General features: G+C 38.5%; 1 protein-coding gene across 1 annotated transcript; it reads left to right on the plus strand.

Annotated features, from left to right (window-relative positions):
- The first annotated feature begins 247 nt into the window (after positions 1-247).
- Positions 248-13,047, plus strand: simc1 (SUMO interacting motifs containing 1). The gene is made up of 10 exons (XM_004073475.5): positions 248-3,683; positions 5,512-6,627; positions 6,709-6,956; positions 7,067-7,136; positions 7,253-7,413; positions 8,804-8,896; positions 9,008-9,139; positions 9,839-9,995; positions 10,139-10,223; positions 12,489-13,047. Exons 1-10 carry the CDS (start codon positions 3,426-3,428, stop codon positions 12,698-12,700), a joined length of 2,532 nt encoding a protein of 843 aa, XP_004073523.1. The 5' UTR covers positions 248-3,425; the 3' UTR covers positions 12,701-13,047.
- The last annotated feature ends 55 nt before the right edge of the window (positions 13,048-13,102 follow it).

Consider the following 13,102-nt stretch of genomic DNA (forward strand, 5'->3'; position numbering starts at 1 on the left):
AGAAATGATGGTTTTGCTTCCCCTCCTTCTGATTCCCCACCACCAGAACAAGTTTAGTGGAACGTCCCAAGACTTGATGGGTCTAATTATTGTGTGCTGCAGTGGCAGAGAAGCCTCTGCAGACCATCCTATAAAAAACTTCTGCCTCTAATAGGTTTACAGAAGTGCATCCTGTACTGTACTTCTATAAGAAATACACTCCACTCCAGCTCTTCTCAGCACATTTAAGTTGTATTTCTAATTTTGTTTTTTGTTCAGATTAACTGCAATGGTCTGGCAATTTAAATATGATCATCAAAAGAATTTTTTTGTAACCAAAACCTGTTTTCATGACGTGTAAAGCTTTTTGTCTGATCTCAATGCAATGCATCTTGTGGGTTTAATGGACTATGAAGAGTCCAAACTGTCTGAGGAAGAGAGGGCTCTTTGCTTCACAGAGCTTATGTCATCTCAACTGGAGTGAGACTAATACTCTTTAAACGCTAGTGAGAAAGTACACCGGTGTGGTTAAAGCGGCCATTTCTGCTCATGCAGGTGCCTCGCATTAGTGGGAAAAAATGCAACAGTACTTTGCATGAGGTATTTATTATTCAATTGAAGTAAATTAACTGTAGACAGAAAAAATTAACAAATCCAAAGTAAATCAAGTCAATCCTTTGGTCAGGCAGCAAATTCTGAAATCTTAACCTGCAAATATCTTCATTTCTTACTAAATAAAAAACACACACACTTTGAGTATTTATTAAAATAAAAAAATAAAAGGGTACTAAGGTGACATTTATGTTAAACATTTGGAATCTTCCTTCAGCCATCTGTCTTATTTTAGCCCATTCCACGTCACAGATCTCCATAATTGTTTCCAAAGCCAGCTGGCTTCATGGTAAACATCGCTGCCTTCCAATGCAATTAACTGCTAATGAACACAAATAAGCCTTTTGTTCAGGTTTTAAAACAAGAGACTTTACGCTTAGCTGCAGAAATATTTCAAATTCTTGTCCAAATTAGCGCTGCGCAGTATACAGACTGTTTTTCTTGAATTTCACAACCCCCTCCGCCCCCTACCTGTTCTCCCCCTCTTCAAGTTTGAAGAAAAAATGAGACAAAACTAAACTCAAAGGAGGACTTAGTGTCATCTTCTGCGGCTTCTTTGACATTAGCACTCCAACAATAATTTGTTTCTTGACGCTGGAGTACAGGCTGTTGTCAAAGTGCAGCATGTGTGCGCCAGCGTTCATATGCTAAAAAGAAAAGGATGATTTCCAAGGCACAGGCAGCACACAGGCATAAACACAGTCTTTACGTATTAAGTACCCTAATAAAGCCATCGTACTGCTGAATAGGTGTCAGGAGGTTGTGTGTGTCTGCCTGCGATGAGTCATCCTGCCTGATATTCCTCACAGCGTGTAATGATTGTAGACGTTTGAGGTTAATAACCCGTTTCATCCAATTACATGAGACTGGAAGGGGGGAAAAAAATATACATTTCTTTGGAAAAACAAGCACAAAAAATATGATCTCTCTTCCCAGAAAACATGTTGCACATGCAGAAGGAAAGGCTTGAACTCACAAAGTTGTTTAACAGCAACATTTAAAATAGATTTATGTTAATTTAGAGAAATGTTGTCACAACCCCATCAGAGGATGACTGTTTGGCACCGGGCCGTTCCACAGCTTTCTATCAAATAATAGACTTGTCAGTCTGTATGATTTTAGTGAAAGTTGATGTAAAGATAAAAACAATTCTAAACATAATTTAAAAAATGTTTATATCAGTAACATTTTTTAGCCTATAATATTAATGCTTATTCTTTGGATACTATACCATATTGGCTGTTTGTATACATTTTTGTCACTGGCTACCTCCATGGTAAACACATTCATGTGTTGAAACCTGCCCTGTCCATATATAAATGAATATTGTTGCACATTTCTGAATCTTTTGCACAGCCTGAGTACACCCCAGTGGTGAAAAAATGTGACTGCACACAAAGTCAGGGGACTTCAGTGCTGGTTTATTTATGGATGGTAAAGTCTGTACATTGATTTTTTAATATGAAACTGGAAAAGTGCAAAAATGTGATTATCAAACATGATATTAAATGAATGGATTTATTTTACATTGAGTATAATAAATCAGCCAAATTTAGCAAAGGAAGAAATCTGAAACAAAGAATAATATTCCATTATCGAAATTTGTCACAAATACATTTTAAAGATTATGAAAAAACTACGACACATTCAGTGATCAAAACATTATTTATCACTGTATTTTTAAAATATGAAGCACTGTTATCAGGTTATGACATATATTCTGGAGTCAATATCTGGTTGGTTACCCTTCATAGAAAAACACTAATGAGGAATCCTAGATACTGAATTGATTAAGAGTCAATTATTACTTCAAACACTGGATAACAAGTGCTGTAAAATTCAGCAAAGTTATGTTGTGATAAAACTTTATGATGAAGAAAACATGCAATTGCCTGAAATTACTTTAAGGTTCATTAAGCATTGATGCTCTAACATGTGAAAGAGGTCAGCTACATCTTAGAAAAATAAATAAAAATCTTTCAACCAAGACAATGTACTGCATCAATAGTAGTATCTTTCACTCTGATGTGCGAATAAAAATGGTGAATTAATACTCAAAAGACTGGGAAAACGGCAGAAATGAATGATGTTGCATAAAACCTCAAGGTATAAATTTAATTTAACTCCAACAATAAGTCACATTTTTGTAATTGGATGTATACAAAAATACATATAAAATAGATTAAACATTTCAATAATCAAGTACTTTCATATTGAAATTTATTCAGAATTTTTTTTAATCGATTCCATTTGTTGATGTCACGTAGATCAACAGCATTTTTGTTTTGTTGTTTTTTGTATTTATAGAGAAAAATGTTATATGACATTGTCTTTTTTGTATTCTTAATACTCCTTGTTGTATTTTTTTATTGGTTACTCTTTTTTTTAATATTAGTTAATTTGAGGAAATATTACTTTACACTTGGATTAACAGCAAGATTGCATTTAACCCAGTTTTAAGGCATACTCTGTAGTTCCACCCCACAACAGCAGGGGGGGCGCTGGTTGTTAGACAAATCAAAACAAATGAAAAAAAAGGAAGTGTGGAAATGTTGCTTCCTTGTTTTAGTAACATGTACAGCCAGTTTGTCGTTTATCTAATATATAGACTCAATTGTTGCAAAAGATCAGTGACCTTTGGATTTCATACCCGCTAACTCTGTCGGTTGAATGCAATCCAGCATTAGAAAACTCCGACTCTTTGTAGAAGCTACCTCAGAGTCAATGAATTTGAGGGTTGGAACTGAAAGAGGATGCTCATGCTGCTGCTTGTATGCTTCGCGGCTTTGTTAATGCTCCAGCCCAAGACAATTTACTCGTAAAAAGAACTACCGATGAACTTGCGGTGCGACGAAAAGTGCAGAAAAGGACGGAAGCTAAAACGATTCGCGCATGCGGGGTATCGATCCCGTAGCCTTAGAGGTAGGAGGGTACACGGACCAACTGACCCCAGAGAAATGGAGGATGTGATTAGCCTGAGCTCCGACGACTCTGATGTGGAGATAGTTGGTTCTTTTAGTAAGTTCAGCGTCAAATTGCCGCTGTCTGAAGTCCGAGTGGACCTGGAAGCGAAAAACGTCAGTATTCCACCGGTAAGTCACGTGATGTGTATTGATGCTTAAAAACTAGCTTAAAGCTAAAAACAAACAAAAAACTGCTAAAAACAGTCACGGTCAAAATACGTCCTGAACTGTCCAGTTGCTGAAGGTACAAACTTCCCTGTGTGTGTGAGTAATACTGAAAGTTTTGCTATTTTCACCAGGTAATAGTCGAGTTTCGTGTGTCAGTAGTCTCAAAGTTTTTTTTTGAGGATATTTACCGTACTCAAATGCAGTTTTTCCAAACTCATTTTCCAATTTTTTCAACATTATTTTAATTATTTTGATTTTCTCAATGACTTGTTGAGGAATAATAATCCCGATATGTCACATTATGTAATAAAACCTTAAGCGATTCATAAGAAATTGCAATTGCTGCTAAGTTTGGGTGTTATTAAAGGCAAAAATAAATAGCTAATGCATGATAGAAACTACATTTTCACAGCTACCTCATATAATCCATCTATTACTGTCTAGTTCTCCCTGCATCCCTCCCTAATTTTGGTCAGTTTTCCTTATCTGTGTATGTTTTTGAGAACAGTCCCAACTTTCAAAATTCCTTTATCTTTGATGCTGTTCATCTTTTTCAGCAAATCCCTTCAGGGGATCAGCTTTCACTGATTCACACTGGTTTTTGGAGTGTTTTATGCTGGATGCCCTTCCTGACACAACCCTGGATTTGAAGTAGATACAAAATCAAGGTCAATCTGGCGTCAAAGTGGTTTGATACATATTTGCATCAATAGGCATCAGGGGGATAAATGAATTATGGAAAACAAAGATTTTTGTTTGCAGTTTCTTTGCTGAGAGGAGAGTTGGTTAATGCCCTCTTTCAGAATTTTCTAGGATATGGTCTGGATCCTCCGTCCCTTTGCTCATGCTTCACCTCTACATTGAGTTTCATGAAAGTGCTGCCTGGTAGTCATTTTCCTTCAAATCAGACTAGTCATTGGGAAAACACAGGAAGTCAGACTCCAGAATCCTAATATTAACATCAGCTTGACACACCAATGCAGGACCAGGACAGGAAATGCTGCTCTGCCCAGACATGTATTGGTTTCAGGCGAATGATTTCAAGATCCTAGTGGCTGGATGGTTCAGTTCGCTGCGTGTAGGTCTGGTGCGTGGGACACCAGGGTTTGTTTCCCAGGGGGTGTGATGAGCTTAAAACAGTGTGGGCCCCTTGGGCAAGACACTTTGTGCTACTGCCTATGTAGCCACAAAGGGGCCCAAGTCTGGGTCTTCCTGTATAAACTATAGGGTTGTGTCAGGAAGAGCATCCGGCATGACAATCTCTGCCAAACCTCTGGTCAGAATCAGTGGAAGCTGACTTGGTGAGGCGGCCCCTGAAGGGATATGCTGAAACGTTAACATCAAAAGTAAATTAATTTTGCATGTCTATTTTTTTTCTCTACAATTTGGGGCTATTATCAAAATAGCGGGATAGATTTGTACATTGTTTCTTTAAGACTTTTGATCAACCAAAATGAATGTGGCAAAGAAAACCCTTTTTCCTCTCAAATTTTTGTTAAAGTTTACCTGTCAGTTTATCAGCAGTAATTCAATTTTTCTAGTTGTTGGAAACAACTGCAGCTCTAAATGGAAACATTTTTTTTAGCTTTGGTACGATGTGACTTTCTAAATAAACCCAATCATGTTTTCCGTATGGGTTTACTTTTTCCAAAATAAGTGTTTGTGTTCATTCTAAAACGGACCAAAGCATGTATTTTAGGTCAGAACTTCATTGTCAGAATGTGGTTTGTGTTGCCTTCTTCTATATTTCTGTATTTTCTCATTTTTCTTCTGTGTATTTTTTTTCTAGCATTTTATTGACCTCACAGATCCAAGGTGGTCTTTTCCGAAACTGAAGCTGCACAACAGAGAAAATTCCACTGACAGGTCTGTGATCGACTTAACCGCAAGCAATGCCAAAGAGATTTATGTGGACACGGAGAATTTATCGCCAAAACGCGACGATCCGCCGGAACCAGACGATAAGGGTGACTGTAAACTTCTAAAGGATGACGACCGCAACCTGCTGAAAAGGCCTCCCACAGACTGCTTAGTTTTTACTCCACATGCGCCAAAACAGAGACGCTTGAATTCTCCAAGTCAACGCGAGGAACAAGAACCTCTAAAAAGTATTTGTCCTGAAACGCCAGTTGTGAAGTTACTGCGCTCACCTTTTCTTGAGTGTCGTGTCACTGAGCTGAAAAGATCCACTCCTTCTGTGCGGTCAGACAGTCCTTCTGAGATGCCGCTACATTGCACAGAGCTGAACTCTAAAGATGAAGCATTAAAACATGTTGATAATTTGAGGGAACCCATAGCAGCTGTCATTGAAGAAAAGACTGAGGGACTTGCAGTTGCACAGTTGCTTGAGAACGAAGCTCAAAAACTCCAGGGTCTGGTTGACTCTTCGAACCCTGGGGAAGAAAGCTCTGCCGCAACTCCAGGAAAGCAGAACACTAATGAAGATGGTTTCCTCTTATCTGAGTGCAATTCGTCCCGAAGTTCTACCCCGTCATCTCAAGATGAAAGCCAAAGGAACGCCCTCGGCTCCAACCTTAAACAAGCAGGATCAGAAAAAGCTGAATGCAGTCAGAGCTCCCCCTCTGATGTCTCTTCTCCACAGTCCTTAACAACCGGATCCAACTCTTGTTTGGAGTCTTTCTCTCCAGTATCGTTGGATTGTGACAGCCAAAGTGACAAAGTCTGCGGCGATGCACTGGCTGGAAAAACCCCCGAGTGGCAGCTGGAGACAGAGAAGTATGGAGATTTAGGCCCTGACAGTCCAGTGTCTTTGCTGTGGCGAGGGGACAGTGACGGAGAGGACACGGGGGAGGAGGGCAGATTCACCACAGCCAGCACGGAGGACAAGCGCTACGTGTGTCCAACCTTCCTCAGGAGGGTGATGGCCAGACACGCTCACATCTCGGTGAGAAGGTTTTGCTCTCGTTTTCACACCTAGCTAAACGTTGAGCATGTCTTCTGATTGTTTGTCCATTTTGCTTTCCAGAATGAGGACGAAAGTGAGAGCTTGGAAACCCCCGAAGTGTTGTGCCGTCAGAGCCTGAGCTTGGTGTACAGCACCATCGATGAGTGCTACCCAGAGAGCACCTTGCAGCTCCTGTCTGACCTGCTGCAGCCTGGTTATTACCCACCCAAAGATATCCTGGTGCACCTGCTGCGTGGGATTCTGCTTGACCCTCAGTGTCCATACTACCTTTGTGTGCAGGCGTTCAACCTGCTGATGAGGACCCAAAGGTATAAATAAGCAGGAAATGGTGTTGTTAATGCTTTATCTGGCATTTTGTCAAATCTTTTTTCTTTCCTATTTTCAAAATTTGAGTTTTAATTACAGTTTTTTGTTACAGACACCACACAGCCACTAAAAGTAGCGTTCCATGGGACTGGGAGTTACTTACATCCATAATGTCAAATCAGGTACTTCATAGTTGGCAGCAAAAAGTGGGACAAAATAAGAAATGCTGATTAAAATAGTGTCTATTTTATGCCTCAATGAAGCAAAGTCTTCTCTTCCCTCATGCATCTCCAAAAAGGACCAGAGGAGGGAGCGTGGCGGTGAGGTTGTGTGCATGTTCCTGGAGTACATTGTGCAGACTTTGGAGGATGACTTCTATCTCAAACGGTCTTCATCCTCTCTAAGCCACTCCCTCGCAAAGGCGACGCTGTCGTGTGATCAGCAGTTTCCTCGGGTCAGGTGAGTTTGACAGCATGATGTCTGAAACGCGTCATATCAGATGACTGAAACGGTTTTTCTCTCCTCATAGGATGATTGTTTTACCAACCAAATTAGACTAGCTCCGATATTTCCTGTTTCCTGTCAGAACTTGAGCGCTAAAATAACTTTGATAGTCATCATAAGACTGAATTGTCATATTTCCAAGGGAAGACAAAACCAAATCCCCACATAGAACGCCTAAAGCTACTTGTTTTATGAAACGTGTACGACTGATCTGTCATTTCTCAACAGGTTTTTAGCTTTTGGTTGAACTTTTTCTTGATAATTCTTTGACCATTAGCAGTTTGGAGCAGATTTCTGAAAGATGATCTCCACTAACAGCTGCTATGAACACTGATGCATTGTTGCAAACGTTTTGCTATTCAAATAGGCATTTTTAGAACAAACTGACTTGTATGAAGCAGTTATTTTCATGACACAGTGCTGGAAAAGAGGCTGTCCTTTGTATTTGCTTTGCCAAGCACACTAAGTTAGAGCTGCGCTTTAAGGAAAAAATAATTTCAATGCCTGGGTATTTTCAGATAAAATCCAAACTTTTGGTTTGAAGTCTTTTTCTTTTTCCCAAAAAAGAAAAAGGAAAATTGGAATAATCAACCAAATCAATTATTTTGTACAGCTCTAAATAAGAAATGAGCTACTATTACATTTCTATCTTGTATTTTTCTTGTATTTTTAACAAAATATTTAATGTTTCATCTGTAGAAAATTCAAAATAAAGGCTGTTTTGTGAATGTAGCTATAAGCCTTAAACCCCAACTATCGGAAGTGTTTTCATTCATTTTTCTGCTTTAGTGTTTTCTTTTAAACGCTGTGGACATTTTATTAAACATTATCTACTTAGTACTTCAATTACTGGTTTTTTTTTTTTTTTTTTTTTTTTTTTTTTTTACAACAAGCATTTTTTCAGGTAATTTCTTTTCTACTTAACTACAAGATCATTAAAGAAATAAACAAGTTAATTTAGTTTCAGTTTATTTGACTAAAAGTACATTTTAACCATCTAATTATATGACTTTGCTAAAACCTGTGTTTCAAAATAAAATAACAAACAATTGTAAAAGACTTTCCTACATATAAACTAATACATTTTTTATAATATCTTCTTGTGGTTTTAAACTTTATTTTGCACCAAATTATAATCTTTAAAACAGGATTTTTTCAGCGTCCTAATAAAAGTCTGCTGCTCCTTTAATATAATTTGAAATGTCCTCACACAGTTCTTCCGTGTTTATCGAATTATTGGCTCACTTTTTAATGCTAGTTTTTCAAAAATGTCATTGCCATACCGTGACCTATGTAACTGTAACCCCTGTAACAAACCATATTTCTTTTTCTTATTTCTCTACAGGGATGTTATTAAGTGGTTGTTTTCAGCCATCATGAATTCAACAGAACATGGAGCAAATGAGGGAGCTGCCAGAAAGAGAGAAGAACAAATAAGGTTATTTTTGAAGAGCAATGAATTTAAAAGTCTGTGTTTTGAGCTTTAAGGTTTACCTGATGCTTCATCTGAAACGTCCGTTTAGGTTTGCGTCTCTTTGTTTCCCTTCAGAATAGTCTGCATGTTCCAAAAGATGCTGTCCCTGGCTCTGGAGGTGGACCGTTGTCCTGCTCTGAGCTCTGCCAAGCTGTCTCAGGAGCTCTTCCACATGCTCCTCAGTGACGCTCCTCTGAGAGCACGCAGGTAAGCAAAGGATGGGAATAACTTTAAAAAAGAAAATGGAAAAATATAGATGTGTTTAAATATTATCACTGCAATTAAATAACTTTTCTTTTTAACATCACGTTTCTATTCCTGAAGGAGCTTCTTTGAGTCTCCATAGTCTGATGGGAGCTGTTGCTCCTAAAGGATGTTAGCCTGGGTAAAAACAAGCTGTTTGGGTATTAGCTTGTAGTCTGGAGTGCAGCCCAGCACATTACTGACTATTCTTACCAGTTGGTTGAGTCTGTCTCTGTCTGCACTGCCCTTCACCCAGCAGACAAACAGCAGCAGATTTTTGGGGTTTTAAACTGTATCAAATTTAGAGTTGGGTTTAAAAGAATGATACGTCGGAGGAGGAGGAAGAAACTATTTTACTACTTGCCGTACCACTATTTGGGTGTACATCATAAATAATATGAAAGCTGTTTTTATTACCAAGTAATGTTTTTCTTTTGAATGGAAAGATAAACAAACTGAGGTGTTAACTGAAATAAAATGAATTCAGCATTTCGGCAGTGATACCCAACTTGTAGTTTAGACAAAGGACACATAATAGATTTATTGAGGTTGTTGCTTTCATAATCAAATAGTTTAATTTGTATTTGGTGGTCTCTAAAGGCTGATTCCCCCTTTCTGCATCCGTTTTAATTTGCCTGTCTGTCATCTGTTTGGGGTCTGCAGGATGCTGCTGCTGGACAGCCTGCAGAGCAAACTGCTGAGATGTAAGCTGCTGGAACATCTGCTGGACTATGCATGCCCCCAAAAACTTGCTGTGCCCATGTCCCTCACGTTACTGCTTCACTTTATGAAGAACTGCACTCTGGCCCCAGACCCCACGGTAAATATCCAACACCGATTTACCTCATTGAAATATCACAGCGTGTTTGTTAGAGTAGGAAAAAATAAATGAAATAAAAATGGAGGGAGTAAGGAAACCTAAGGCATTTGCTGGCCGAACTAGACTGTGATCGTCTTCAACAGGACGGAACAGAAAGGTGGCTGAAGTGGGAAGAGTTGGTCCATCTGCTGTGGATGCTGTTGCTCAGCTACAACAAAGCAATGAAAGGTGAGCTGGTGGTAAATAAACATGTATTCTGTTGAAAGTAAACTGCACCGCTCTAACAATGAAATGATGCCTTCAGCATGGGTGTTGTTTAATGATCTCAAAATATTTTTAACATTTCAAGAGTGTAGTTTATCACTGCTATCACAATAGACTTGTGTTTGTGTCTCTGTGGGGTTATGAATTTATTTTTTATTAAAATGATTTACGCTACAAAGACTTAGGGGGGAAGGAAACGAAGAATCGCAAACTTGGCTTGACTTTAGTCTAATACTTACAAATCAAAAACAAAAGTAGCCAAGTTCCTTCTAAAGCGCCTTGCACAAGTATTCTCCCCCTTGGATGTTTGTCCCTTTTTTTGCTTTCATAGACACACTTGTGGTCAGTAAAATTTGTCTTTCCTCAAACATATTTACTAAAAAATGATAAATAAAAAAAACCTTCAATGTGAAAACAGATTTCTTCATGCTCCATTCATCTTTGCGTGGATTCCGGGCATGAACAGCCCTTTTCAAGTCCAGCCACAAACTCTATGGGATTTCTGTCTGGGCTCTGACTCGGCCACTCCAGAACACTTACCTGGTTCTTTTTAAACCCTTCCTGTGTAGCTTTTGCAGTGTGCGTTGGATCATTGCCTTGATGGACAAGAAATCTCCTCCTAAGCCGTAGTTCTCTTGCAGACCAAAAAGATTGTCCTCCAAGATTTCAGTGTATTTTCCAGCATTCATTCTGCACTCTATCTTTAAAGCCTTCCAGGGCCTGCTGCTGAGAAACATCCCCACAGCATGATGCTACTGCCACCATGTTTCACAGTGGGGATGGTGTATTTTTGATGTGCAGTGTTTGGTTTCCACCAAACGTATCGTCTTGTCTGATGGCCAAGAAGCTCCATTTTGGTCTCATCAAACCAAAGAATCTTCTTCCACATGCCTTTAGGCGGACTGGTCGAGTTCAAATCTTTTCTTCAACAGTGGCTTTCTCATTGCCACTCTCCCATAGCTTTGACCCGTGAAGAACCCGGGCAGCAGATGCTACATGCACAGCCACAGGGGTCTTGCTGGCTTCTCTCACAAGTCACTCAGTTTCTGAGGGCGGCCTGATCTAGGCGGATTCACCTTCGTGGCATATTCCTTCCATTTCTTGATGATTGATTTCACTGAACTCTGGTGGATGTTCAATGCCTTGGAAACGTTTTTGTGTCCATCCGCTGACTCGTACCTTTAAACAACCCTTTCTCTGAGTTGCTTAGGATGTTCCTCTGACTTCATGGTGAAATGGTAGCCAGGAATACCGCTCCACCAGTATCTGGCCCCTTCATAGACTGCTGTTTTATAACTCAGTCACTTGGGACACACCCACTCCACTCAGGTGATCTTCATTTCACTAATTGTGAGACTATTGGCACTAATTGGATGGACTTCCATTGAATTAGAACATTAAATTTAAAAGGAGGTGAATAATTATGCAAAAAATTATATTTCATTTCATATTTTTGTTTCATTGATTTTACTTTGTAGAAATCTGTTTTCACAATGACATTAAAGTTTTTTTTCTAGTAAATTTTTGTCTGTTTTATTGAATGATTTATGAAAGCAACAAACATCCAAGAGGGTGAATACTTTTGCAAGGTGCTGTACACTGCACAATTTCTGATTTCAGCAAAGTGTTGAAAATGTTTGCCTGTTTTCTTTTTACACTGAGAAATTCCAGAAATCAGGAAGAATTCCCACTGTGTTTTTGTTTCCTGAGTCACATGACAGCTAAAGCAACAGACAGGCAAACAACCATTGATCTTTATTATGGCTGTATATTGCTTTGGGAATGGATGTGGCACAAACATGATGGTGGCAAAGCCAAAACAGGTTCTCTAGAAGTACATTAAAAATAAATGGCTTGATGAAAGAGGAAACAGATTAGTTGTGGAGCTAAACGTCATCCTGAATGAGGAGACAAAAGTCAACCAGGAAGTTGTGTTTTAGACCAATCAATGGGTAGGTCTCTCAAAAAATAGATTTTGTTGACAGTCTTTCTTTTATTTAATATTGATTTTTTAGATACTCATTAAGTTCTAAAAGTTTCTTTTATTTGCCACTATTGAGGAAAGCATATACAGTTTAAATTATAGGGAAACAAGGCAAAATAGAGATGGAAACTCCCAAAACTGTTGTGGAAATATAATTTTATGTATTCGTTTTTTTTACTGGTAAAAAAATTGTATGCACTCGATTGTCCAAGTTTATAGTGTGTGTGTGTGTGTTTTTTTATCAGGCTACCTGTCCAGCTCCTACAGAAAACAAAGCGACAAAGCAGGCCCACCAGTTTACAAGCCGCATGACATGGTATCAAAGGCTGCTGTCCGAGAAGCTGTGGAGGCCTTCCTGTCCAGATCCCAGGCTGATCTGGACCAAGCCTTACCTCTTCATGTGGAGGAGTCTCTAACTTATCTGCAGGATTACCTGCTAGATATCTGTCATAATTAAACTCAAAATGTTCTTGTCTTTTTTTTATGCTGATTTTTTTTTTTTTTAATAAAAATGAACTATATGTTAAAAGAAATAATTTATTAATTTTGTTGTGATTGTACATGTTTTGGAGGCCTTCCTGTCCAGATCCCATGCTGATCTGGGGCTAAAGGCTTTACCTTTTCTGCAGGATCCCCTGCTAGATGTTGAATTCAAAATGCTCCTGTACTTTTTGGTGCAGAATGTGTTCTTTTTTTAAAATCAATTATATATTAAATATGGTTTATTTATTTTGCTATGTTTGTATTATAAAATGTTTTAATGAGTTTAAATATCACTCTTGAATAAATTTTTTATTGTTTGTATCACTGTTGAATACATTTTTTGTTTTGCCCTGAAATACCTTTGTTTATTTTACAT

This window comes from Oryzias latipes, chromosome 10 (genome assembly GCF_053564925.1).
Source record: "Oryzias latipes strain Hd-rR chromosome 10, Olatipes_Hd-rR_3.1".
Taxonomy (NCBI): domain Eukaryota; kingdom Metazoa; phylum Chordata; class Actinopteri; order Beloniformes; family Adrianichthyidae; genus Oryzias; species Oryzias latipes.

Bases quoted from the DNA above. Each gene is read 5' to 3' on its own strand.
- simc1 (XM_004073475.5), top strand. From the start codon at position 3,426: ATGAACTTGCGGTGCGACGAAAAGTGCAGAAAAGGACGGAAGCTAAAA. The intron at 3,684-5,511 runs GTAAGTCACGTG...TTTTTTTTCTAG, and splicing joins AAAACGTCAGTATTCCACCG to CATTTTATTGACCTCACAGA. The intron at 6,957-7,066 runs GTATAAATAAGC...TTTTTGTTACAG, and splicing joins CTGCTGATGAGGACCCAAAG to ACACCACACAGCCACTAAAA.